A 26,188-nucleotide genomic window follows, 5' to 3' on the forward strand; every position below is an offset into this window, starting at 1 on the left:
TTCATCTTCCTGAATGAGAACTACAAAACTGAAATTAGTAAAGAAATTTCAAGAAATGAGCCAAATGTATCATCATCAATTAGTCTAATAGCTCAGTGGTAGAGAACTTGCCTAGCAGATGTGGGCCCCAATTTGGATTCCCAGCATCATCATGAAAAAAAGAATAGCCAAAAGAACTTAAATCTTAAATCAACTTAAATCTCCCAAGTATATTTATGATGATTGTGAGTGCATTTGGAGCTGTTTGATGGGATTACAGTATTACAGTATTCAGGTGAATTACAGAATTCAGGTGAAAATTACAGTATTCAGGTGAATAAAGGTTGGTGATGGGCTTTTGACCTGGTGTGGTCAAATTATAATATTGACTACATTCTTTCCAAGGACACAAACTGTTTCTTTGGTTATGTTCTTATCCTTTCTATCCTATCTTGAGGGTGTGACCCACTTATCCATCAGCTGTTTCAAGTAGGCATTTTGGATATAAAGGGATTAACTAAAGAGTGGATAGTGAAAGGATTTGGCAGTGATGATTTATCATTTTCTTTTCCAGTTTCTTTCATTAGATATAATTTTTTTCCTTTCGTTTACACAGATTTTTAAGAAAATCAGCCATCCTGGGCCAGATGACAGGGAAATTTTGTTATCAAAGATAACAAAAGGGAAGGGCTGGGGTTGTGGCTCAGTGGCAGAGTGCTTGCCTAGCATGTGTGAGGCACTGGGTTCGATACTCAGTACCACATATAAATAAATAAAAAATAAAGGTACATCAACAACTAAAAGATCTAGCTGGAATAGATCGTACCAGCTGTGATATTTCTATAGATCACATAAAAATGTATATAGTTATTCAATGTATCAAGCATTGAACACCTACTATGTCCAGGCATGGTTCTAAAGACAGGGAATTCAGCAAAACTAAAGATAAAATCCCTGTTCTCATCTGGGGGACATAATTAAACAGTAAATATATACCATGTCAGCTACTGATGAATATACTAAGAAGAAAATAAAGAAAAGAGGAATCAAAAGTAATTGCCATCCTATTTAACTAAGATGACTGCAGGAAGGTTTCTCTGACAAATTCAGAGTTTGGGGTGTGACATTCAGGAAGTTCTTGGGGAAACTGCTACCTCTTGATTGATTTGTTCTTAGTTGCCCAACTTCTTCGTAAAATTCAGAGGGGATGAGGAACATGCATTGTAAATGATAGTGAGTATCAGTTTATTATAATAATTGTATAACATTATGAATTTTATAAGGCAATAACTTCCCCATGTAAGAAAAAAAATATTCCAAACTCCCGGCGGGAGGGGGGGACTTCATGGCACAGTTCCTGGCAATCCTAATTAAAAATGGGACTGGGACCCTACAAAGGAGCAGGCGTTCCTCTTCTGCAAATTCAGGAAGTGCATGACGGTTCGCTTCAGTTCTCTCATCTGTAAACGGGAGATAATGGGAATATGAACAATTTCGGGAGTTTCATGTTGCTACATTGACATCTATGGAGTCACCTCTACTGAGACACATTGAATCATTTGTGAGGCATGGCCTCAAAGCCTGGAAATGTATTCATTCATTTAATCCATGACAACTCAGTCAACCAAGGACTATTTTTAACCGCGTTTTACAGCCAAGGAAAGTCAGGCAGAGAGGAGTTGAACCCAGAAGCCCTCAACCAGGGCGCCAACCCAGACGACTTGGCTCCAGCTCCTGGCGGCGCTGTTAACGCGGTTCGCCCTGTGCGTAAATCTATGTGGAGCTGTGGCTCCTTGCAGTGATACCTGAGTACCTACTCTGTCCAGGCATTGTTCTGCAGAGAGGGAATGCAGCACACACCGAGATAAAACCCCTGTTCTCATCTAAAAAGTAAACCAACAGCCTGTCAGCTCTAAATGCAATAAATTGCCCCCATTCAATTGCGTTATCAACTGTGGGCAGAGGCAGCTCCGGAAATTCTGCTTACGAAGAATCCAGGGTAGCCAGTTTGTCCGAAAGGGAAGTTGGGGAGTGCTTGCGTAGCCACGGTCGTGTACTGCCCAGGGACATAAAACTTATTTAAATGGGAGGAGGCTTCGGTAGTGGCTGGGGACTGTGGGACAGGGGAAGGCAGCCCGCCACCCCCAGGGAACGCCAATCAGCCGCGGGGAAGCCACCCCGGGCAGCAGCTGCCAAGTGAGCTCCCCTCCCGGAACCGCCCCGTGAGCCGGTCCTCCCAGAGCCTCAGCCTCACCCCCCCCCCTACGGGAGGCAGATGGTCTGGCCCGTTCTCGGGCTAGTTCAGGTTCCGCGCTCCGAGTCACAAAGCGCAGGGTCACGTGGGCGGGCCGGTGCGCTTTGTGACGCCACGGCCCCGCCCCTCGGCCCGCCTATCCGCGCACACCGGCTCCGCCTTGCGCGCGCCGCCCGTGCAATCCCTGCTTAGAGACCCCGGAGTGGGGCGCTCGCCCGAAGCCAGGCCGCGTCCGCCATAGTGCCTGGCTTGGAGGTGTCGCCGTCGCTGGGTGAGGGCCCGAGAGCGGCAGGGGGGCAAAACAAAAAAGGGAGCCAGCGAAGCCCTCATCGCCGCCCGGCCGTTTCCGGGCTCAACTGGTCGCGGTTCTGGGCCTAAAGGCGACGGGAGCGAAAGGCGAGAGAAGCGCGGAGGAGGATCCGGCGAGAGGAAGCGTCAGGGAAGCCTCGGCGGTGTCCCCTGGGTCCGCCGAAGCCACCCGGCCGCTGGCTGGGGCCCGGGGTGGTGAGGAAGTGCTCCGAGGCCTCGCGGAGGCCCAGCGCCGGCTTTGTGTCGAGGCGGCGGCGGCGGCGGGGGGGAGGCGGAGCCCGAGCCGGGGGCGGCCTGCGGAAGGCCTCTCCTCCGCCGACCGCGCGTCCTCGGCCTAGGCCGCGGGCCGCTCGTGGCCGCCGGGGAGCAGGCGCCAGGGTGTGTGTGTGGTGGGGGCCTGGGCCTGGGGAAGCTGACGCCGGTCGTCCGGAAGCCAGCCGGAGGCGAGAGGCCGCTCGAGGACTCCGGGCCTAGGCCCTCTCCCCGCAACCTTCTCCCGGGGCCTGGGTCACCCCCATCCACGGAGAGAGACCAGCCGGGAGGTGCAGCCGCGCTATGGACCCCTGACCCCGCGGGGGCACCCGGACTCTAACGTGTGGACTGACCGCTACTGACTGCACTGCCGGCCCTTAGCATGAGCGAGGGGGACCCAGCCGGGTGACATTGTGCCCGTTGGAGGATTCTCGATTTCCCCCCTTCCCGGTCTTCGTCCTCCTCCTCCCACATGAAGCGCTTCTGAGTGCCGGGGGGGGGGGTTCTGGATTATTGTTCTCACGCACCCCTGCTTGTGGTTGGGGGGTGTTTAATCTGAGGCCTCAGGGTCCTTCGGTGTCTCTTTTGAGTGTTTTCTGTGTGTACATATTTTGCTCTTCCGTTTTATAAATATACATATATTCAGAGTGTCCACGTCTCCTCGCTGAACCGTAGGAACCCTTTGGCACAATGTCCTGTGTGCATTATAAATTTTCCTCTAAACTCAACTATGATACCGTCACCTTTGATGGGCTCCACATCTCCCTCTGCGACTTAAAGAAGCAGATTATGGGGAGAGAGAAGCTGAAAGCTGCCGACTGCGACCTGCAGATCACCAACGCGCAGACGAAAGAAGGTAAGGGCCACCAGGGCCCCAGGTGTCTGCTGGGTGGAGGTGGGTGGCCGAGCCCTGGTTGTAAGGTGCCTGGCAGGGGACTAACCGCCATTCTGGTTCGTTCTAATACTTCCGATCCAACTTTTCATTGATGGCCAGGGGGTTGCAGCAGCCGACCTTGCAGTTTCCCAGCCCTGGGTGATTTCTGCAATGCTGGGGTCTTCTGGAACAGGCTAATCCGAAAACGTGGAGATCTGGTTATTCCCGATTTTTTTTTTTTTTTAAATGGGGAGGGTGGGTCGAGAGAAGGGGACCTGGCTGTTATCTGTGGCGTTTTCTAACTTGTTTGAAATCAGAATAGGAGCAGAGTCTAGGCAATGTTTCTTTCTTGTTAAGGGAGTAGTAGACATAACATGAATTTTTTACCCAAGAACCTTTTGGAGGTTAATAGCAAATTGTGTGTACCTTCCCCCCCCCCCTTATTTATTTGTTTATTTTGGAGTTGCCTGTGTTGTAGAGAAGGGATCCTTGCTTTAATATTTTTTAAAGATTTTAATCAGTGTCGGGATTGTTTTTGGAATTTGAAATGTTCTGATGTCATCACTCTTGTCTTTTGTGTAAATTCCAGAATTTGCAATACAGTAATTGAGTGGTTGACCTCTTAGTTTATAGTATGACTCTTAAAATTTAGCAATTCAGTCAAGCTCCAGAATACTGACATTTCTTCTTTAAAGTGGTAATTGCTAGACTTTCTTTGGCTCTGAAAAATAGTGAACTCTTCTGTCTTGTGAGTACAGGTAAACCACTGATTAGAATCTTTTGAGTTCTTTCTCTATTTTAAAGATATTTTGTAATATTTGGAATTTAACAGTAAATATGTGACCCAGGAGTCCTGTCTGAATCTGAACTCGTTTTGGTTTCTTTTTCTCAGTGTAGTAATGCTGATGTGTAGTTTTCAAATAGATCAGTCTTCAGAGATTTATTGATGGGGGATGCAAAGAAATGGGAATGAAGTTCTAATATGGTTAGGGTAATTTTTGATCACCAAATTCCTGGTAAAGTGTGGCATGAGCTTTTTATATTTGGAAATGAAGGTTCCCACCTCACCTGGAGTTTGGTAGATGAGTAAGTTTTATCATATAGAAGACCAGAAAAAAACATTCATTAAGGAAAAACTATATTTACTCACATAACATGCAAAAAACAAATTGCCCCCCCTTATTTTTTTAACAAGGGTCATACCCTTTAAAAATTGTCATCATCTGTAATGTCCCTCTGCTTAGGGAAAGGGACAGATAGGAAGTAGATTTTTTTTGAAGTTCACCAGAAGTATCCCTTAATACTGCAGTTATAGTTCACAAAACAAATGGATTTTTAATGATTTTAGGCCATATTGCTACATTAATGCATATTTATGAATGAAAGGTAAAGCAATATAGGTGAAATTTGAGGATATTAAGGCAATTTTGTCCCGAGTTTTGGCACCAAAAAAAAAAAAAAAAAAAGCAATTTTGTTACATACTATGCAGTTTTCATTTTTGCCATTTTGAGTTATGTGGTAGGGCTAGGCTTTATCCATCTTGTCTACATAGCAATTAAAAGCAGCTTTTAGACTGGAGGAAGTTATGGTTGAAGGAATCTTGTCCACAAATGGGAGAGTTTTGTGACTATGTGTTATTTTTTCCCTAGTCCAGGAAATATAAATACATGATAACATAATCTAGGAAAGTGCTTTGCCCAGCAGCATGTTTTCTTTCATTTATAGTGTAAGCTGAACTTCAGTGGAGAAAGGTTAGGCTGGTTAAGAAAAGAGTGGAAGACAAATGTCTATTTCGTGTAGTCGTCATTTTAGGGGATGAAAAGATACCATTGATAGCAGCGTAGAGGGTAGCAGCTTCATGAGTTTTGTGAAAAACAGCATCCGCTGTTTCAAGACCCTTGAATAAAGATGCCACTTGGTTTTAGCACTGTTAGTAAAGTTGCAAAATAAGTGTTTGTAGTATAAGAGATTGCCTAAGAAAGAAGGTTGAGCTGGATCATTTCAGTTTCTGCTGTGTTTCTATTAAACATTTCTTATAGTTTTTGAAATCTGTCTGTTTAGGACCCCTAAATCCTGGTAATACTAAAATGCTTGAATCAGAATTTTGTTTTAGATTTTAAGTATCCTGTTTACTTTTAGACCCTTTCTGAATCTCTCCATTTCTCAAATTCAACATTTTTCATTCCATCTATGCCATTCATGTTTTTGGATCAAAACTTATGCTGGCAGGTCCTTAGAAGCTAAAAGACTACTTATTAAGGAGTTATTTTAAATGTAAGCTATTTTGGGAGTTAGAAAACCATTGTAATTCAAGTAAAGTGGTCAGTTAGAATATCTGTTTGAAGGGCATCAGGACACCTGACTCTTTAATACTATTTAACATAGTATTGTGCAGATCAAATTAATAAATTGGTTTTGGAAGCTATTATGAATGCATTTGAAAATTGTTACATATTCAGAAACTTCCTGTCAGATAGTTGACTTATTTTGACTTTCAAATTAACTTTTTAAGCTTATTAAAAATCCCTCATCCTTTCCCACTTCCAATTTTCCTGACTCAGATTGATTGGAATTTGGGACTGTAACAAGCTATCCAGCATAATGTCCAGAGTCTTACATTGGCATGCCTAATTCTGGGAGATTGCGTCACTCTAATTGGATACTTGTAAGGTATCACCAAGTAGTTGAAATATATTGATAAGAACCCTTGCCTGAACAATTTATTTTATAACAGGGAATACTAATAGCATTATGACTAAAAATAATAAAGCTGACATACATTTAAAAACCTAAAAATTCCACACATGTAATAAGCTTGAAATAATTGAAAGAGAGATAGCCACTTTGTGCTAAGTAATTTAAGAGAAGCACATAAGCTTAATACCATTAAAAGTGAACCCTAATATCTGGTTGTGGGATTAAGAGAGATGGATACATTTTTGCATCTCTAATGAGTTATTTTTTCTTTTTGATACTGAGATGCCTTGGTAAATCTTGTTATTGTAGTTAAGGGTGGGTTCAGTTTTTTTGTTACTAGTATAAGTTATAGACAGTCCAAGAAGGGAAATAGCACCAATTCATCCTCTCTCGGTTTTCTCAAAAAGTAGCACCATTTACTAAAACTAGGAACCTAGGAATTCATGCCTCTTTTTCCTTTATCTTCCCATTATTCAGCCCATCAGCAAGCTGTGTCATTTCTGTCCCAATAACATTCTTTATTTTATGTATTTATGTGGTGCTGAGGATTGAACCCAGTGCCTTACACTCACTAGGCAAGTGCTCTGCCACTCAGCCCCAGCCCTGTCCCCATAACATTCTGGCTCTCCATTTCTTTCTGCCACATCCCCACACATTATCCCTGTCTGGTATCATCTTCATTATCTCTACCAGGACTAAGAGGCAGCAGCCTCTTAGTCACCCCGTTTCTCCTCTTCCCCTACAACTTATTCTTTACATAGGTGACATAATTTTATTTTTTTAAATTAACTTGTTTGATTTATTTACTTATTTTTGTAGTACTGGAGTTTAAACCACTAAGCTAAGTCCCCAGTACTTTCTATTTTTTATTTTGAGTCAGGGTCTCATATCCTCCTGCCTCAATCTAATAGGTGGAATTATAGACATGTGCTACATGCCCAGAATCTTTTTCTTTTATAACATAAATTGTTGTCATTTCATATAAAATCCTCCAGAGACTTTCTTGTACTTAAAAACAAAATATAAATCAGTATATGTCCCACGCCTTTTTATCTGTTGTGTATGTCATTCTCTTGTTTGTTTGTTTTTTTTTTTCAGCTCTTTAGTTCTTTGTGTCATTTTTTCATGTTTTTCCCTCTGTCTAAAATACTTTTCATCTAGCTTTTTTGTGTACCTTGCTGGCTTCTCAGTTGTGTTTTGTTGTTGTTTTGTTCTGTGGTGATGAACTCATTCTGCCATTGAGCTACATCCCCAAACCCTTTTTATTTTTTACTTTTTATTTTGAGACAAAGTCTAGTTAAGTTGTCCAGGCTGGCCTGGCACTTGATGATCCTCCTGTCTCAGCCTTCTGAATAGCTGGTATTGCAGTCCTCTGCCACCAGGCCAGCTGTATCAGTCTTCAGAGTTGCAAATGTAGGTTCCTTAGAGGGGCTTTCTTTGGATAGAATGTTGATTCTATCCAAAGTTACATCCACAATCTTTTATTATATAAAAAGAAACTCTGTTCATAATGTCATAATTTAATGCATAGGCTGTTTTCTCCAGTAGTAATAAGCTCCATGGGTGCAGGGTTTGTAATATTCAGTTCATTTTTAGAGCTTGAGGAGGCAGAACTAATCTTCATTCTAAATAAGTTTTGCCATGTATGTTGAACATTTCTGGCTAAATACACTAGGGAATGGCATAGTCTTAATGAGATTGGGAGTTCCACGAAGTAGAGGTACCAGAGCTAAGCATTTGCTTTTGTTATTTGGTGTCCTTGGAACAGAAGCCCCCTATGGCTTTGGATATATTATCTAACAATATTAGAAATGATGCAAGGAACATGCAGTTGTTAGTGCCCTTTTGTGATTGTGTTCATTTCCCACGACACTTATATTTGGTTGAAGTTGTCTAATTCTTGAGTATTTACCCAAATCCCCAAATAGAAATTTGACTCTTTTTTTCCTTTATTTACAGAATATACTGATGATAATGCTCTAATTCCTAAGAATTCATCTGTAATTGTTAGAAGAATTCCCATAGGAGGTGTTAAATCTACAAGCAAGACATATGTTATGTAAGTATTTTTGAATTTTTATGGATTTCTCAAAATAGACCTTTTTAAATTTTTGAATCCTATTTATATCTTTTTGTTTGTTCTGATTTCTTTCCCTGGTTAAGCTGACTTAGCCTGTCATTTATAAGCAAGAACTATTCTTAGGGAAAATTTCTGCTATTTTCTCACCATAAAAAATATATGTGACATAGATCTTATATATTTTGACAGCATTGAGAGTATTCAGTAATGCTGACTTACGTTCTTTATCAAAAGAGACTTCAGTTAGGAGGCCATATATATAGGATATATGAGCATAACACTGGAATCGGGCTTAGGTTTGACTTTGTTTATTGCTTTATGCCTACCAATTGTGTTACTTTGGGTGATTTTCCTAAAGTGTTTGTTGCCTCAGATTTCTCTAAAACAGAAAGGGATATGATATATAGTTTGCACTTTATATCCTTGGGTTCTGTGTCTGTAAGTGCAGATTGAAAAGATTAGAAAAAGGAAAAAAAAAGTTACTATATAAGTCACATATACATTATATTCAGATATGCCATTTCATATAAAGGACTTGAGGGTCCTAGATCCAATCTCATGAATACCTAGGTTCAACTAACTTACAGATTCTAAAAATTAGATAGTGCTAGCCATATGGTAAATGCCCAATATTGAAATAAGAAACAGATTCTCTCAGGACTAGTCTAAGAGTTTATATTTACTAGAAGGGTATAATTAAAACTTCAACTTCTCTGCTTTCTTGCAACTTTTTATACTGATAGCAGAACTAAAAATATGTGAAGAAGGCAGCAATTTGGGCTATTTAAAGAGTAGTGGTTTTTACTGAGAATTTACATAGCTTTGTTTTAAATTTGGCAAATTCTGCTTTGGGTCAAAGAAAAATTATGGAATTTGTTGGTCCTAAGAATTGCAATGTGTTCTTGGAAATAAGGTAAAATAGTCGTTTCTTGGAGTTTTACCTCATGTGGGCAAGTGTTGTGAAATTTTTCTCACTAGTTAGTTGTAAAGTTACATTCTATATCTTAACATTTGAAGGTCTCTTGTGTAATAGCTGCAGAATAGTATCGGCTTTAAAAAGGTGAATACCTTTTTGTTGTGATTACCAAGTAAACTTTGTAGTACATGCTTTTAACTGTAAATGATATTAAGGATTATGAATTAAGATGATGATTTTAAGAATTAATTTCTGTAACCTAGTATGAAATTACACTTTTTATCATGTGTTTTTTAGAAAAATAGCAAACATCCCTTTCTCTGGATTTCTTTTCTCTTTCTTTTTTTTGATTGAGAAAAGAATAATTTGAAGTAAATGGCAAAACAAGTTGCCTCTTAACACAAATTGCATGTTAATTATCAACACATAGGGTTTTGTTTATAATAAATTTGCCTGAAAATATCTCTGTGTTTGTTGAGCAAATACTAGAAAATGAGCCCCCACACCCATTTTTTTAATCTCAGAACTTCCAAATAATGCATAAAAGCTGAGCATTTAAAAGTTATACTTAGAAACTCAACCCCTGTTTATTTCCTGTGTGAGCTAAGGAAATTTCTTTTTAGATTTATTTGTATGTTCTTTTAAAAATCGTGTTGTCCAATTCTACATAACCATTTAACTCATTCTTTTTAACTAAAATACTCTCAGACTAAGTTGTATCTTCCTGAGAGTTTGGGTTCTTATTCAATTATTGGCCATTGTTTTGAAACTTTTAAAAAATGAAAATAACTGTCAACCTGTCTATTTGAAAGTTAGTTTTTGGAGGACGGTAGTTTCTCGTGGATCCAAATCAAATGCTAATGGCAATAATCTTGCTTTGAGAAAATATGTGTGGAAATTCATTAGGTGACTCTTAAAAAACTATAGAATGATCTTTCAGTCTCTTAAGAATGAACCACAGGGGCTGGGATTGTGGCCCAGTGGTAGAGCTCTTGCCTTGTGTGCATGGGGCACTGGGTTCTATCCTCAACACCACATAAATAAATAAAATAAAAGTATTGTGTCCTACAACTAAAAAAAAATTTAAAAAAAAAAAATGCACCACAGAGTTTCTCAACATAATAAAGTCCCCATACTACCTTTCAGAAAACATTTATTATAAATGGCAAGGTACACCTATTCTAGAGTTCCCCACTGTGGAAATTTTTTTAACCCTTTTGAAAGGGGGTAAATATAAAATTTTTGTATGAAAGGAAAATTGTGTTACTAAAAACGTGATTGGTGATATGAATTAATATTTATTAGCACAAAAAAATCAAAAATACTAAGGTTAGTTAAGATTTGTAAAAACTAATGTTAGTCTTTGTTGTTTTTTGTTTTTTAGAAGTCGAACTGAACCAGTGATGGGAACTACAAAAGCAGTATGTAAAAACACAATCTCACACTTTTTCTACACATTGCTTTACCTTTTTATATTGTTGCAGTGAAGTAAATCATTTTTAGTACTTAATATTCAACTGATCATAATACATATTGTAAATAAAATGTATTTTGATGACAGCTCAGTCGAATATGGATATATGTGGCATAATTTGCACACTTATTCTGTAGAAATGGGAAATTTGTGCCCATAACACTGTTTCATATTAAATATGATAGAATTCTCCCTGTATGACACTGTGTTGTACAGTAATGTATGATCCTTTTTAGATCGTATAGGTTTTACACTAATGAACATGATAACATGTTCTACATCTGTCTGTCTATAGTTAGTATTTTGTATGTATGTACAGGCTGTTGTGTGCTTTTTGTTTCTTGCAATAAAAAAATGTTTGGAGTTGTATATTTTGCCATTTTCACGTTGTATCACTTAGTTTTTGTTAGTTCCCCACCCCACCCCCTGGCTGATTGATGGCTTTCAAAAATGCATTAGCAACATGCAAAGCTTACATCAAAGTTTGATGCTTTCTCTAAGTTGAAGCACGTCATAGAAAAGAGCTTTCCAGAGACCATTGATGCAGCTTTATTATTTATTCTTGCTTTATTTGGCAATTTTGAGCTCCTATTCTTTCTTTACAGTGCATTATAACGTAAAAACTACACCCTTCTCCCCATAAGTACATAAAAGTCTCAATGATTTTGATGATTTCATACAGTTGGGTATATTGTTTTCAAAATTTAATACAAGGCCTTGCACTTCTATCTAGCTTATTCAAAAGTCCAATTGAAAATATTGCTCTTTCATGAGATTCTAAAATGCTGCATTAATTGTAGGCTATTAAAGCTATAGGTTATCAAAGGTAACTCCTCTTGACCAGGGTAACGTCTTAATTTTTATAATCCCAGATTAACCTTAAGTGTGACACTTCTTTGACTTTAAGCTCTTAAGTAAAAGGTAGCAGCATTCCTAAATTGTGAAGTGAAACATCTGTTTCAGAATACAGGTCTATCTTAATTGAGTTCTGTAAACTTGATGGTTCTCTAAACATTTTACTGCTCAGGCTTGATATTGTACACAATGCAAGATGTCTGAAATCTTCATTTAGAATTCAAGGGTTTTGCTTGCTATTTCATTTTATACTTTCAAAGTACTACTGATTTTGTGTATGAGGCATTTCACTAACCTTGGATCACTGGATCTTAAACATAACGTAGAATATCTGAACTCTGGACTTGTTCTCTAAAGTATATGGCCTTTAGTTCTGATGGAACTAAATATAGTTATTCAAAGATCAAAAGTCTTAGAGTTTTGGGTTGTTTTTTTTTTTTTTTTCCTTCATTTTGGATATATGGGTTTTTTGTTTTTTTTTTTTTTCTTTTTTCTTTCTTTTTTTTTTTTTTAAAGCATAATGCTGTAAAAACTGTCCAAGTTTCTGTTTTGCTGGTGATTGGTTTAAAATGATTTTTATGTATCCAAATGCTAGCACAAATTAGATTGACTCTCCTGGTGACTGTAGTAGTAAATGTAACACGTTTTGTATAAAGTACATTTTTATATAGTATTTAAGCTAATTCAGATGAAGTTTTATTTCTTGAAAACAATTATTTCCTTTTTGTTTATTAGCATGTGTATAAGCACAAAATCACATGTTCATAAATAAAGTTAACATTCTTTTAGCCTTGTGTGTTCCCTGGCATGTCTGTATTACATTTATAAGAAGCAGTTTATTTTAAGCTTATTTAGGCTTTTCTTTTTATTTATTTTTTAATACTTTCAAAGTGGTTTTAGTTTTTAGCTAGGATTATCTGAAATGGACAACTTGTTATCCCCATTCTTTACCTGCTTGGGGTGCATATGCTGACATTTAGGATGCGAGAGTATATTCAAACATAATCTGTGCTCATCTTAGGAGACTTAATTGTGTGGATTATATTCATTCACAAAAGTAAATAGAGGTACAGGTCTAAATTTTTTATTCTCATTAGTAAATGTATGCACTCTTTTTGGTAATGTAAGGCAAGTCATAATCAGAGGTAGTCATTTCCGTACTCCCCAGCCTTGTTTTAGTCAGTCATCCTTCCATGTTAGTCCTTCAAAGCTGGGTGTTGTTCTTGCTAACTAAATATAAGAATTACATTTAGGATCCTTTAGTTTCAGACAAGTATAACCACATAAAAAGTTTCAGATCCTTGCTCCCAGAAGTAAGACCTCCTGGTTAGATGCAGGGAGGTGGGTTAATTTTCATGATGACTACAATGCCCATCAGTTAGTTTTGTGTGAGGACTTTTTTTTTTTTTTTTTTTTAAATGTGGTAGGTTTTTTTTTTTGTTTTTTTTTTTTTTAAACATTAGTATCTTGGTAGAATGTTACAGAAAAGTCACTATGTTGACATTTTAGTACATATAAATTTCTAATCATTTTTAAACCATTCTTTGTTAACATTCTTCACTCATTTCTTATCACCTTGCTATTATATAGAAAACAAAATTGGATGCCTTTCTAAATTTGTGGTAAATTTGACTTTTTGCAGACTGTAGGAATTATTTGATGGAAAAACTTGATTGAGGTGCAGTTGCATGTGTGAAACCACTTTCAACTCATTAAATATATGGTAGTGGCAGAAAGCTGGAAAAAAAAAAGAAAACCCAGCATAAAAACAAAAAAGTTAGATTTTAAGTGTTAAGAGTGGGAAGATATTTTAAAACATTTTTTCAGTTTCAATGGTAAGAATATAATGGATTGCTTTCTCAGGAAATTCTCAGCATTCCTATTATAGATAGTAATGAACTATTTTTAAAGGCTATTAATTTGTTTCATTGGATAGAAACATTGTATAGTTGATTGGGTTGATAGCGATTTTTTTTCAGTCCTTGGTAGTTAAATTCAAATAATTCCTGGTTAATGTAAAATGTAATCTTTTTAAAATAGAATGAGTGGGTCTGAATTCTGGATAAAATAGGAAAGTTATATATTTCATTTCATTGTTCTGCTTATCCTTGAGATTAGTTCTTAAAGATTATGCTACTTCAAAGCTGAGCAAGGAAGAGAGAACCTACTCGTGGATTATGTGGTTGATACACATTAGGAATGTGGGATTTGTGCATTATGAGAACTCTTTACAGTCCTTCAGTGTGGAGCAAAAAAATCTTTTGTCTGAACAAACACCACAGTAATAATACCCATCAAACTAATTTAGAATCCTAAGATATTTGTAAGATGTATCTTAAAATTAGACAACATTATTTTTTATTTACATTTATTTGGTCTCTTCTGTGGTGGGCTTTGGCGAAGAACTTCATACTGAAACTGGTTACATTTCTTTTTGAGGTCTTGAGTCATGCTGCTTTTATTTTAATAATCTTAGAAAAAATATCCAATGAAGACTTCCTTTGATCCAAACATCTTGTTACATTCTCTCCATTTTAGGCAAGAGTTCCGACCAATAATGCATGAGGAGCTTATAACTTGGAATAAGCAACCCACTTGCTAAATAGGGAGCTATAGGGAAGCCATGTCTTCCAGGTTTTAACTAATTAAAATCATTTCATAGATCAAATGAAAAAAGTCTGAAGGTTACATTTTAAAATAACATTTTTTAAAGCCCTCATATCCTTCATATATATTCATATGCTTCCTGTTTGATTAAATTAACTTTCTTTTCTCCAAATATTAGAATCCATCATCATACTTGACAGCTGTTCACCCTTTCTCCAGGGCACCTTCAATTTTCCTTTTTTCTCCCCCTTATCATCTTTGCCCTGATAAAGCTGTGGTTTCTTTGGCAAGAAGCTATTGTTACTCTTTATGTGGAAGAATAAACAAACTTATTCAGACTGAACAGTGCATGCTCAAAGAGGAGAAAAAAAGTAGCAATTATGTGGGAGCTGTTATTTATTAAAGCAATTATCTGAGCCATTAAAGAGCTGCTTGTTTTTACAATGTTGTATAATGGCATAGAGGAGGATTAGAAAGATTTCTTATTCTCCAGTGTACATTGTCTTGAGCATTATCAAATTTAGAGACCATTGAGAGACACGGGACTCTAATTTAGTATTTAGTCACCACTCTGAACAGATTTCCTATGTGATATACTTTCAAATTGTAGTTGAGTCTCCTTCAACTGTGAGCCTTTGTTCCCTGGGTATGAAATGTATAGAGAAAGGTGAAATAGGTTGAACTACACTTTCAAGCTTAAAAGATAACATTCTTTAGAAAACTAAGAAAATGCCCAATATTTAAACATTAAGTGACATTGGGGGCTGACTGATCACTTTCAGATGTTTTCAGTGTGGAACTTGAATGTGTGTTTAATTTTTTGTGAACAGATTGATGACTCTTCTGCATCTATTTCTCTGGCCCAGCTTACAAAGGTATATATATATATTCTTGAAAATATAAGTCTTTTTTCTATCATCGTATTCTTTTATGTGGAACAATTTTTTTTATGGGTTGGGGGGGAGGATGTATTTTGCGAAAGCATTGTACATTTTGCTATCCTGTAAAGAGTAGTTGCTGTTTTGAGAAGATAGGGGAGTTCTATATGAGCCTCAGCGTAATGTTGGAATATTGTTCATCTTCAAGACAGAAGAAGCACACGAAGCTACACTAAATCATGCCCCCCCACACACATATATTGTTTAATTATACATTGGAAACTAACAAAGTTCTGGAGGAATTCCCTGGATTTGGCTGTAAATTATGTGGACTTTCTCTAAGCAGCCAAAACAGAAGATTTCCTTTACATGGACGATTGCGTGGCTATTTCTTGAATATTTGAATCAAACCCGTGAAGGTCAATATTTTAAATGTCATACATGAAGGTCAATATTATAAATGTTACAGTTGGTGTTTTTTTTTTTTTTTTTATGCTATAGGCTTGTAGTCTGTCTGCATTAGAAAAAGTTTTAAACAACCTAATTTGTTTGAACGCAGACTACATGAGTTGTGTAAGTGTATAAAGATGTTTGTAGGAATATACCACTGTGTATGTGTGGCAGAGGGACAAATTGTTACCTCCTGAAATCATTGTATATGCCATGTTTTGCGATAAGATTGCTTGCATTTTCTGCTCAACAATGTATATCTTTTGTTTGGAAAAGCACTAGTGATGGATTTTTTTTTTTTTAAACAACACATTTAGATTGCAAATTGTGCCTTAAAAAGGAATAGGTAGACTTTTTAGGGCCAAAAGGAAGTTGTCCGGTTTTCCAGAAATCCTTTTTGCCCTGCTGTCAGAAATGTGAAACCAAATTTGGCAACCAAGATTAAAGAAAAGATGAATTTTCCATTAGTGCTTGTCCCTTTGTTATAGGTTATATCTTTTTCCCCTAGGATATATCCCCCCCACAAATGTCCAAGTACAAATAATTGCTTTTTAAGCTCCTAGGAAAATTAAACATTAAAATGAATGATTCTAAAACCATCTATTTTATCATTTTCTAATGCAAAGTGGCTTAGAATAGTTGACATCTTTAGCAGGTAATAGTTTCCTGTTTTTATTCTTATGTACTACAAGGACCATATTTGAGTTTGGGTCTATTCCTACCATTGTTTCTTTGTGGGGAGGAGTTGGGGAGGTTTGGGGGATTCTTTCCTTTCTTGCTTTCTTTCTTTTAAATTCTATTTGTAAAATAATGTTTGGGTTCAAACAAATTAGTTGTTAAACATCTGTAATCCAGTTTTCTGTAAATGTTGCTGTTGTTCTAAGCTCTGTTAATGTTAAGCATTCTTTGTATATAAAATTACAATAAAATGTTAAAACTGGTTGCTTGTTTTGTGGATGAATGTAAAGAAATCCATGAGTGGCTGATATATGAGTGCTAGATGCTTGAAGATTGAAGTTATTAGAAATCACTCCCTTAGACCCTGCTTATATCTAGACTATTATATAATAATTCCTTAAAGGTGAAGTTCATAAAATTTATCTGGAGAGTTGAATTAAAAATTATAATAAATGCTTAATGCACATCCTTCATACTTAATTTGAAACTGACACCACTACCTAAAGAGCCTCTGGCTTTTAATTGCTGCATAATATGCTCAGCCATGTACCCCCTCCCTACCTCCAAGTTGTATGCCTTAATGTTGTGACACTTGAAATATTTTTAATTTAAGAACATCAAGTGTTTCTCTTCTAATTTAGTCTTTACCTCATAGAGCAGTAGTATGTAAATCTTAATGTAAGGTACAAACAGGGTCTAAGGTTTGAGTGTCTCCAGAAAGACTTTCTTCAGCTCCCAGACACCCATACATCGTAGAATGACTTAAGGAATTCCCATTGCCTCTTCCAGGTTATATGTGTAAATAGCTGTTTTTATGCAAGGTTAGTTTAGATACTGCTCTTTACAGGATGAGTGGTGTTGTCTTTGGCTGTGTGGTCTTAAATGTGTTTCTAATGTGTGTGTCAAATAATTACCTGTTAAACAGACTGCCAATCTGGCTGAAGCCAATGCTTCTGAAGAAGATAAAATAAAAGCAATGATGTCGCAATCTGGCCATGAATACGACCCAATCAAGTAAGTTCATAAATACTTTATACTAATTGGAACTTTGGGGGTGAATTTTTCCCCCCAGTCAAAAACATTATTTTCTAAAAGACCTTTTGTACATGTAATCATTTTTTTTTTCCTTTCAGTTACATGAAGAAACCTCTAGGTCCACCACCTCCATCTTATACCTGTTTCCGTTGTGGTAAACCTGGCCATTATATTAAGAATTGCCCAACCAATGGGGTAAGTCCAAAGTAGAAATTATAATTCATCTTTTTCTTAGAAGTATTGCTTAGTCATCTTTATTTTCTTGGTAAAATTGCTTTCTCTAATAAAATGGCAAATGAGCATAACCTCTGGAGCCAGATTTGCCAGTCTTCAAGTCTGGGTTCTGCCATTTAGTAGGTGAGTGAGCTTAGGCAAGTTCCTTGATCTCTCCAAGCCTATTTTTTTTTCTTCTAAATGGAGATAACAGTACTTACCTCACACGGCAATTGTGAGGATTAAATAAGAGCACAAGTATGAAGTATTTCAAATAAAAAGAAGTAGTAAGCACTGCATAATGTTAGCTAATTGTTAAATAAGGATGTCTGCTTTTTCTCCTTTCTCTTTTCCATCCAAATAGGATAAGAACTTTGAATCTGGTCCTAGGATTAAAAAAAGCACTGGAATTCCCAGAAGTTTTATGATGGAAGTGAAAGATCCTAACATGAAAGGCGCGATGCTTACCAACACTGGAAAATATGCAATACCAACCATAGATGCGTAAGTATACACATTAGGTATGACCTGTGGAGAAAGAGAGCACAGTCAGTCCTAGGGCATAATGTTTGAATCTTGGGCTTGTAAATTAGCTACTTGGATTCCTTGGGAACTTTGTATACCAAGATCATTAGTCTCCACATGTTGCGTTTCTGTGTTTTAAGATTGAAACACTGCAGTCTGCTCCATTTAAAGCAAATTTCAAATGATTGGGGGATTTTTGTCATCAGTGAGTGCCACTTCCCTTGTAGTCTTCTAATTTTTTCTTTTTCTTTCATTCCCTGCTTTCTTCCTCATTCACATACATATTCCCACATTATCTTATATATACTATTTGCATTCTGAAATTATTTTGAAAAATAAGCATAAGAAAGTTCTGCAGAATACTGAGGCAAATGTATTAACTGCCAAGCATCAACAAAATATTGACTAATAAGCGTGGATACACCTTGTAGTCTTAAGATTCTAAAGTAGGTTTATTTTATAAACCATTAGTTCAAACCAGCAATAGCTTTATAAAGCACCCTCATGCTTACTTTTAATGCATTTTTCGGTTTTATTTTATGGACCAGTTTTTAATGAAAGGAACAGATGTGAAAATCTAGTGATATGGTTCAACTAGATGACTTTCCATTTTATCTCTCTTAATTATTTTAATCACCTTTTTGATTACCTTCAGTAGTTGTGAACTCACATAATATATATTATATTAAGTGTTCCTCTGGACAGTGGATCTAGGTATTATGCCCTGAGCCCCCAGTTTTGGATTTAAGGTTATGTAATAAGATCTTGATTCTGTATTTGTAACAAGTCTTCCTTCCAGAAGATTAGGAAATTAAGAGAAAGATCTTTAGGACATACTTTGAGAAACATTAGTTCATAGAATATGTGTCCATGTTCTCTCAATGACAAAAGGAAAATTAAAAAAACCTCAGGAGCAACACAGTTTTCTCAAGTTTCATGCCATAAATATTGTTGAAGTGTAGTGTAGTGAGCAGGTGGTGATGAGGAGAATGGTTATGCTAGAGAATGATACTGAGAAGACGTGTAAGTGTTTTTTAACATGCTTCAAGATAAATACAGTGTTATAGTTCACAAATAAGAATTAATGTTGGCCTGGGGCTGTAGCTCAGTAGCAGAGTGCTTACCTGGCACATGTGAGGCACTGGATTTTGTCCTTAGCACCACATAAAATAAACAAATAAAATAAAGACATGTTGTCTATCTACAACTACAAACAATTTTTTAAAATAATATTTTTTATATTCTTATACTCTCTCAACCCTGCTCACTTTCTCAACTTCACCCCCATCTATTTTTTCTTAGTCACCATCCTGTGTTGTTGTGGTTCATCTTAGAGCAGTCTGTTGTTACGCTGTTTATAATCCAGACACATTCCATAGATGCTTCCAAGCAGTGATAGGTTGAAATTGACGATTTTTATAGTCAATGAAGAGCAGACTGCTATATGTAAAATTTCTTAAAGAATAGAAGTTTGTGTTAGAGAAGTTAACATCGCCTGTGAACCTTTAATAATTAATTTCATTGCTTTTTGAGTGCGGAAATATAAAAGCCCATTTGTGTCAGACACACGGCAACTACTGGGGAGAGATGGGAGCCCAAATATTTTAAATGAAACTTTCACCCTCTCCACTAACACCACTGATAAGCAACTCAGATTCTTCTTCTGTTTCTTTTTCTATCCTCTGTTCTCCTCTTTTTTTTTTTTTTTTTGTCTTTTCTTTTCTCTCTTTGGGCAGTGGGAGACTCCTCTTTCACAAATTGGGAACAATGGGGCATAAGCAAATTGATACTTATTTCTGGAATCGTGGTGATGTCTATGGAGCAACTGCAACACAAATAACACACCTAAGGTACCCTACTCCATACAGCTGAGATTCTTTCATTTTCAGCATTGAGATAAACACACTCTGTTCCTAATTGAAAATAGAAAAGATTTCTCTAGAAATTCCAATGTTTTACAAATTTAATTGCAGAGAGAATGGGGTTGTGGAAGCAGGTAGTGACAAGTCTGAGATTACCTCTCTCTTTTTTTTAATGTATTTTATACTCAACATTTCTGTAAAAATGCATTTCTACAAAAAAAAAAAATGGATCCAGAATATCTGACAAGGTGTTACTTCATATTTTTGTAACACATATTCTGATCATTTAAAATCATGTTTCTTAATTGATTGTAATCTCTTAAGATAATAATTATAGGTAGATCATTGGTCTGAAATTTCATTCTGACAATTAAATGTGTGGTGATGATATATTTTTCTTTAACTATTTCCCCTGATTTGTATAATGACAGTTCTAATTTTAATTTCACACCTTGTAGCATTCACTCTAATACCTTCACAGGTTTTGGAGACTGTTGGAATATGGAAAGTTTTTGTTACTTGTTTTTCAAGAAACAATGGTGGGGTAGGGAAAATTAGTGATTTGAGTATTCTCAAATTCTCTGTTACGTAAATAGAACTTTATGGCACTGAAAGTGTTGCTTTACCTCTTTGGTGGTTAGTTTTTAGAGTTAAGGATTCTAAAATCATTTTAGCTGCTTTTACAGCATTTTTAAATTTCATTTTGTTGGGCTTATTAGAGTTCAGTGTTTCTTGTTTAGGAAGAGGGTGTGCATTAACTGCTTTCTTATTTTGGAAGATACACTTGTCTAAACTAATTGGCATTGTACTGAATTATATGTTCCCATTATATTACAGTAAAACATGTAACATGAATAATTTTGCCTTTTAAACAATGTTAAGACACTAAAACCTTCTTTTACAGAGAAGCATATGCAATTGGGAAGAAAGAAAAACCACCGTTCTTACCAGAGGAACCATCTTCTTCCTCAGAAGAAGATGATCCTATCCCAGATGAGTTGTTGTGTCTCATCTGCAAAGATATTATGACTGATGCCGTTGTCATTCCGTGCTGTGGAAATAGTTATTGTGATGAATGTAAGAACTGCTGAACCCTTGAGGACATAGGTTTTAGAGTATTTGTATATACTTTGAAAGATAATGTAGATAACCTTGTTATCTACATTTCGTGTATTTTAATAAGTGAAATGTAGATAACAAGGGTTGACCAACAAGCATTTAATAGAAAGTTTTTTTTTCTTTGCCCTTTTAAATATTAGAATTGGCCACCTCCTATACTGAGATTTCTTTAATTATAGAATTTTTGTTGTACATTTTACATGGTGTATAGAATCTATAAAACCTTTTCAACTTTAGGTAATTCTGCAAGTATTTTTAAATGGAACCAAAATCCCTTTACTAGATTTGTGAATAATATTCTGTTCTTTTTCTGAAAAGTGTAATTTGACCTTCTTCCTGTAAACTTATTACCCAAAATTGCAATTGTGATTGGGTTTTTTTTTTTTTTTGTCGTCCCCCGCCCCCCAATCACTTATTAGCACCTACTTTTTTCTGTACTTACCCTAAGTTTATTCCTTCTTAACCAGAGAAGATGGTGTTATCTGGAAAGTTCACTGATCAGTCCTGCTGTAGGTTTTTCCATTTCTAGAAATAGTTTTGGAATACAAATCTATTTTCAAGCCTTTTCATTAAAGACTAAGATCAAGAAGAAGTCGCTTAACTGAAATTTGGAGACTGAGACAGGAGATCATGAATTTGAGACTCTGTCTTAAAATTAAAACTAAAAAGGATTTAGCTCAGAGGTAGTGTGTCCTGGTTTCAATTCCCAGTACTTTGAAAGAGAAAAAGAAGAGGTCACTCAGATAGGTTTGAGAATAAATCAGTAAACTACTTTTTGAAGCATAGAGAATCTACAGCTTAGTGTTGCTCCTACCTGCTGTGTTGTAGGTGTCTCTTCCTGCTTGAATAATACTTGTTTTTTAAAACTCTGTATTTTTATGATGCGTTTTCAAAAATTAAACCATATAAAGTGGGTTTTTTAATTAATTTATTTATTATTTCTTTTGGTACTGGGGATTGAACCCAGGGGTGCTTTACCACTGAGCTACATCCCCTGCCCTTTTTATTTTTTATTTTGAGAATGGGTCCCGCTAAGTGGCTTAGAGGCAAGCCTCAAACTTGTGATTTTCCTGCCTCAGCCTCCTGAGTTGCTGGGATTATGGCATGTGCCCACTGCTCCCACCAACCATGTATAGTTTTTATCCCTCGGGACTCATTTCTTTTTTTTCCTACAATATTCTAATTACCAAACAAAGAATAGTATTTAGGAAATAATGCCCTTTATCCCTATTCAGGCTTTACTTTAAATGTCTCTCTGACTTTTTTAAAAGTAAGTCAGGTGAGAGAAAAACATAGCAGAAGAGTGCTGTGAGAATGAGAGATTTTACTTGTTTCTTAATCTAAGAAGTGATTGATTTTGTATGTTTGAAAAACAGTAATTAACTGAGCAGATGTAAGCCCTCTTTTTTGTAAGTCATTCTCTAAACACAAAGTTCCTGCTATACCTTTATTAATATTTAAAATCTTATACACAGGTATAAGAACAGCACTCCTAGAGTCAGATGAACATACATGTCCAACATGCCATCAAAACGATGTCTCTCCCGATGCTTTGATTGCCAATAAGTTTTTACGACAGGTAAGTTAAATTTTTTATGAAAAGAGATTTTTTAAAAAGTTTCTAATAATTTAACTATTTCCCGAGTGAATACCACATTACATATTTTCATATTTTTATGTTTGATATTGATAGGCTGTTAATAATTTCAAAAATGAAACTGGCTATACCAAAAGATTAAGAAAGCAATTACCTCCACCACCACCTCCAATTCCACCTCCAAGACCCCTCATTCAGCGGAACCTGCAACCTTTGATGAGATCTCCAATATCAAGACAGCAAGATCCTCTGATGATTCCAGTGACATCATCATCAACTCACCCAGCTCCCTCTATATCTTCATTAACTGCTAATCCGTCTTCCTTGGCCCCTCCTGTGCCTGGAAATCCATCTTCTACCCCAGCTCCTGTACCTGATATAACTGCAACAGTATCCATATCAGTCCATTCAGAAAAATCAGATGGACCTTTCCGGTAAGTTTTATGGATTTCTCATTGTTAGAAAACGAATGAGATAAATGATGTAGTGTTTTGTTGTATGGCTTTAATCATTCTAGAGGTCCACTGTGTTCAGTAAGTTTAGATGACTTGTAAGAAATGACTTGAGTCTTATGGAGCAAGAGGCAAATGAAGGTGATTCATTTGGCAAATGATAATTAAGCATCCCATAGTCAAATACCACCACACAAGTTGCCAATAACCCCTTTAAATGTTGGCTCATAGAACAGTTCTGTACTTCAGAAGTAAGAGAAGAAGTCACTTCATAATGGTCATAATGATGATATTAAGAAAGAGTAGATTTGAGCGGAACTTTTTACCATGCAGGTAGTAGAAAAGAGGACTTAAGGCCCACTGATGGAAATAGAGAGGTCAGGAATAATAATTATTTTGGAGCATAATTATATAGCAAATTAGTGAAAACTGATTTAAATCCTACTATTTCAAAAATGTAAAGGACTGTGACCATGTAGTCTAATAGCTCCATAGCATTCTTTTAGAAAAAAACCAGCCAGCAATAGAGGGAAAATGTTGGGTGAAGGGGTACATGCTGTAATCCTAGTTACCTTGGAATCTAAGGCAGGAGGATTGTAAGTTCAGAGCCAGCCCTAGCAACCTAGTGAGACCCTGTCTCCAAAAGGGCTGGGGATGTAGCTCAGTGGTAAAAATCCAGCACCCCTGGATTTAATCCTCAGTTTTTAAAAAGATTTTTTTTTTTTTCCCTGAAAAACAGCTTTTTAAAAATGTGTCAGGGGTCTATTTCAGATATACTGAAGCAATCTTTAGGGAGTCTCTCGTACATGTATATTTAAGGAATTCCACTGATCTGGTTTCTTTTTTGGCCTTTTCTTTGCTTGAATAGTGGTAATAAAGCCCAGAGAGTTCTGGATACCCCTTCAGTTTAGTAGCAGAACTAGAACTAAAGCCTGCTATTTAAGTACCATTTTCTTTTTTGTCCTCATAGCCCACACTTTGACGTTCTTTATAAGTTTGACTCCTCTTTTTTTGTACTAGAGATTGAAGCCAGGGGCACTTAACCACTAAGCCACATACTCAGCCTTTTTTTTTTTTAATTTTGAGACAGGGTCTTACCAAGTTGCTGAGGCTGGCTTTGAACTTTTCCATCCTCCTGCCTCATTCCCAAGCCACTGGGATTACTGGCATGGGCCACTGTGCCTGGCGGCAGTTTTCCTCTTGCAGTCACTTTCTTTCATACCGTATCTTGTCTTAAGGAAGCTCCTCTTTTTTTGCCTTCACTTAATGTATGAACAACTCTCCAGAGGCTCAGTCCTCATTCTCACTTTCTTCAGAGTTTTTCCTCATGTTTGACTTAATTCATTGTAAGGCAGGTGGTAGATAAACAATGACACTTGTTATCTTTATTCTTATTCCTTCATATCTGAAACTTTTTAAAAATATTTTTTGATTGTTGATGTGCCTTTATTTTTTATTTATTTATATGTGGTGCTAAGGATCGAACCTGGTGCCTCACACATGCCAGGCAAGTGCTCTGCCACTGAGCCCCAGCCCCAGCCCCCTGAAGACCTTTTAATGTATTATGAATTATATTTGTTTTCTAGGGATTCTGATAATAAAATATTGCCAGCTGCAGCCCTTGCATCAGAACACCCAAAGGGCACCTCCTCAATTGCAATTACTGCTCTTATGGAAGAAAAGGTAAATTTTACTGGCTTTTAAATTTAGTCTTTACAGTAGGGTTTTTTGTTTTAGCCAATCCTTTCTTTTTAAACTTTTTCTTTATTTTAAAGGGTTACCAGGTGCCTGTCCTTGGAACCCCATCTTTGCTTGGACAGTCACTACTACACGGACAGTTGATCCCCACAACTGGTGAGTAAAATTATTTTAATTTGGACTTTTTTTCCCCTTTAAAAAATGATTTTAGTTTTACTTAACATACAATTTTATATTTACTCACTGGATTCTTTTGTTTGATTGTTTGTTTTTGTTTGTTGTTTGTTTCCAAGGTCCGGTAAGAATAAATGCTGCTCGACCAGGTGGTGGCCGTCCAGGCTGGGAACAGTAAGTATATGTAAAAATTAAACAAGATAATGGCTCTTGAATTAAATAATGGAAACTACAACTAAGCGTTATGTTGCTGCATACTTTTTATTGTAAACTACCCTTTTATATGGAAGATTCAAATAGGTTTTATGTCAGGTGTCACAAATTCAAGCTTACATGAGGAATTATTTTCCAAAAGAATGTATAGTGATCCTTGAACAACTTGCAGTTGTGGGGCACTGACCTGACCTTCACATAGTTGAAAATCCACACATAACTTTTAAAAAAACTTCTTATAAGATTCGTATATGTTTTATGGTAAATGATATAAGAGACATTGTTTACATATAGTATTATGCATTTAGGACTCACTTTTTAAAATTTCTTCTTGGGCAATGCAAGTTGTCTGCAAGTTTTTTTCAAATTGTTGCAAATTTCCCCTCCCCCCCCAAAAAAAATCCATATATAAATGGACTCATGCATTTCAAACCCAAGTTATTCAAGGGTCACCTGTAATTTTTCCACAATAGTAAAATACAAAATCAAATTCTTTTTGCTTTCATGGCTTAACAAATGGTGGTCACTACTCAGTGAGTAGATAAAAATTACTTGAAAACCTATTTTAAATATGGAATCACTTGTTTCTCTAAAAATTCAAACTGTTCTTTGTCTATTTTTTTGTTTCTAAACTTGATAAAAATTTAAGTAAATAAATACATATTAAGATTAAAGCCTACCAAGCAAAAAATTCGTTGTTTTTTTTTTTAATAGCATCTGTGTTAAAAAAAAAAAAATCTTACTACAGATTAAAATCTACAAAATGTGATTTTTTTTTTCCCCTGTCCTGAAAGGCACAGACCTTTGATGTTTGTGGACTGTTCTATGGCATTAAAAATCACATTTATTTAATCTTTATAATTTCATTTTGTGAGACTTAAATTCTAGATCTTTGATCTTTGTTTGAAAGATAAACCAGATTTCTCTTAGTGAAAATATTCTGTTTGAGAAACTAGCAGAGTTTATCAGTAGAAAGAACATAGGATTTTAGAGTCA

General features: G+C 36.4%; 1 protein-coding gene and 1 long non-coding RNA gene across 3 annotated transcripts in view; one reads left to right on the top strand and one right to left on the bottom strand.

Moving 5' to 3' along the window:
- Nucleotides 1–1,207: 1,207 nt before the first annotated feature.
- LOC124099574 (uncharacterized) lies at nt 1,208–2,165 on the bottom strand. Its single transcript, XR_006853989.1, has 2 exons — nt 1,797–2,165; nt 1,208–1,439 (listed from the first exon to the last, which is right to left on the bottom strand). It is a non-coding gene; the product is annotated as an uncharacterized LOC124099574 (long non-coding RNA).
- Nucleotides 2,166–2,389: 224 nt separating this feature from the next.
- Rbbp6 (RB binding protein 6, ubiquitin ligase) overlaps nt 2,390–26,188 on the top strand; it is a 31,563-nt gene continuing 7,764 nt past the window's right edge. For both annotated transcript variants that reach the window (XM_046454421.2, XM_046454422.2), the window contains exons 1-13: nt 2,390–3,650; nt 8,326–8,425; nt 10,747–10,783; nt 15,129–15,173; nt 17,230–17,318; nt 17,438–17,534; nt 17,917–18,056; nt 20,844–21,016; nt 22,534–22,637; nt 22,752–23,089; nt 24,694–24,790; nt 24,883–24,961; nt 25,099–25,153. In XM_046454421.2, the coding sequence (XP_046310377.1) occupies nt 3,485–3,650; nt 8,326–8,425; nt 10,747–10,783; nt 15,129–15,173; nt 17,230–17,318; nt 17,438–17,534; nt 17,917–18,056; nt 20,844–21,016; nt 22,534–22,637; nt 22,752–23,089; nt 24,694–24,790; nt 24,883–24,961; nt 25,099–25,153 (1,520 nt within the window). In that variant the 5' untranslated portion in view covers nt 2,390–3,484. The remainder of the gene's footprint in view (nt 3,651–8,325; nt 8,426–10,746; nt 10,784–15,128; nt 15,174–17,229; nt 17,319–17,437; nt 17,535–17,916; nt 18,057–20,843; nt 21,017–22,533; nt 22,638–22,751; nt 23,090–24,693; nt 24,791–24,882; nt 24,962–25,098; nt 25,154–26,188) is intronic.

This window comes from Marmota monax, unplaced genomic scaffold, assembly GCF_021218885.2.
Source record: "Marmota monax isolate L192 unplaced genomic scaffold, Marmota_monax_Labrador192_F-V1.1 WCK01_AAM20220418_F8-fsc00086, whole genome shotgun sequence".
NCBI classification, from domain to species: Eukaryota; Metazoa; Chordata; class Mammalia; order Rodentia; family Sciuridae; genus Marmota; species Marmota monax.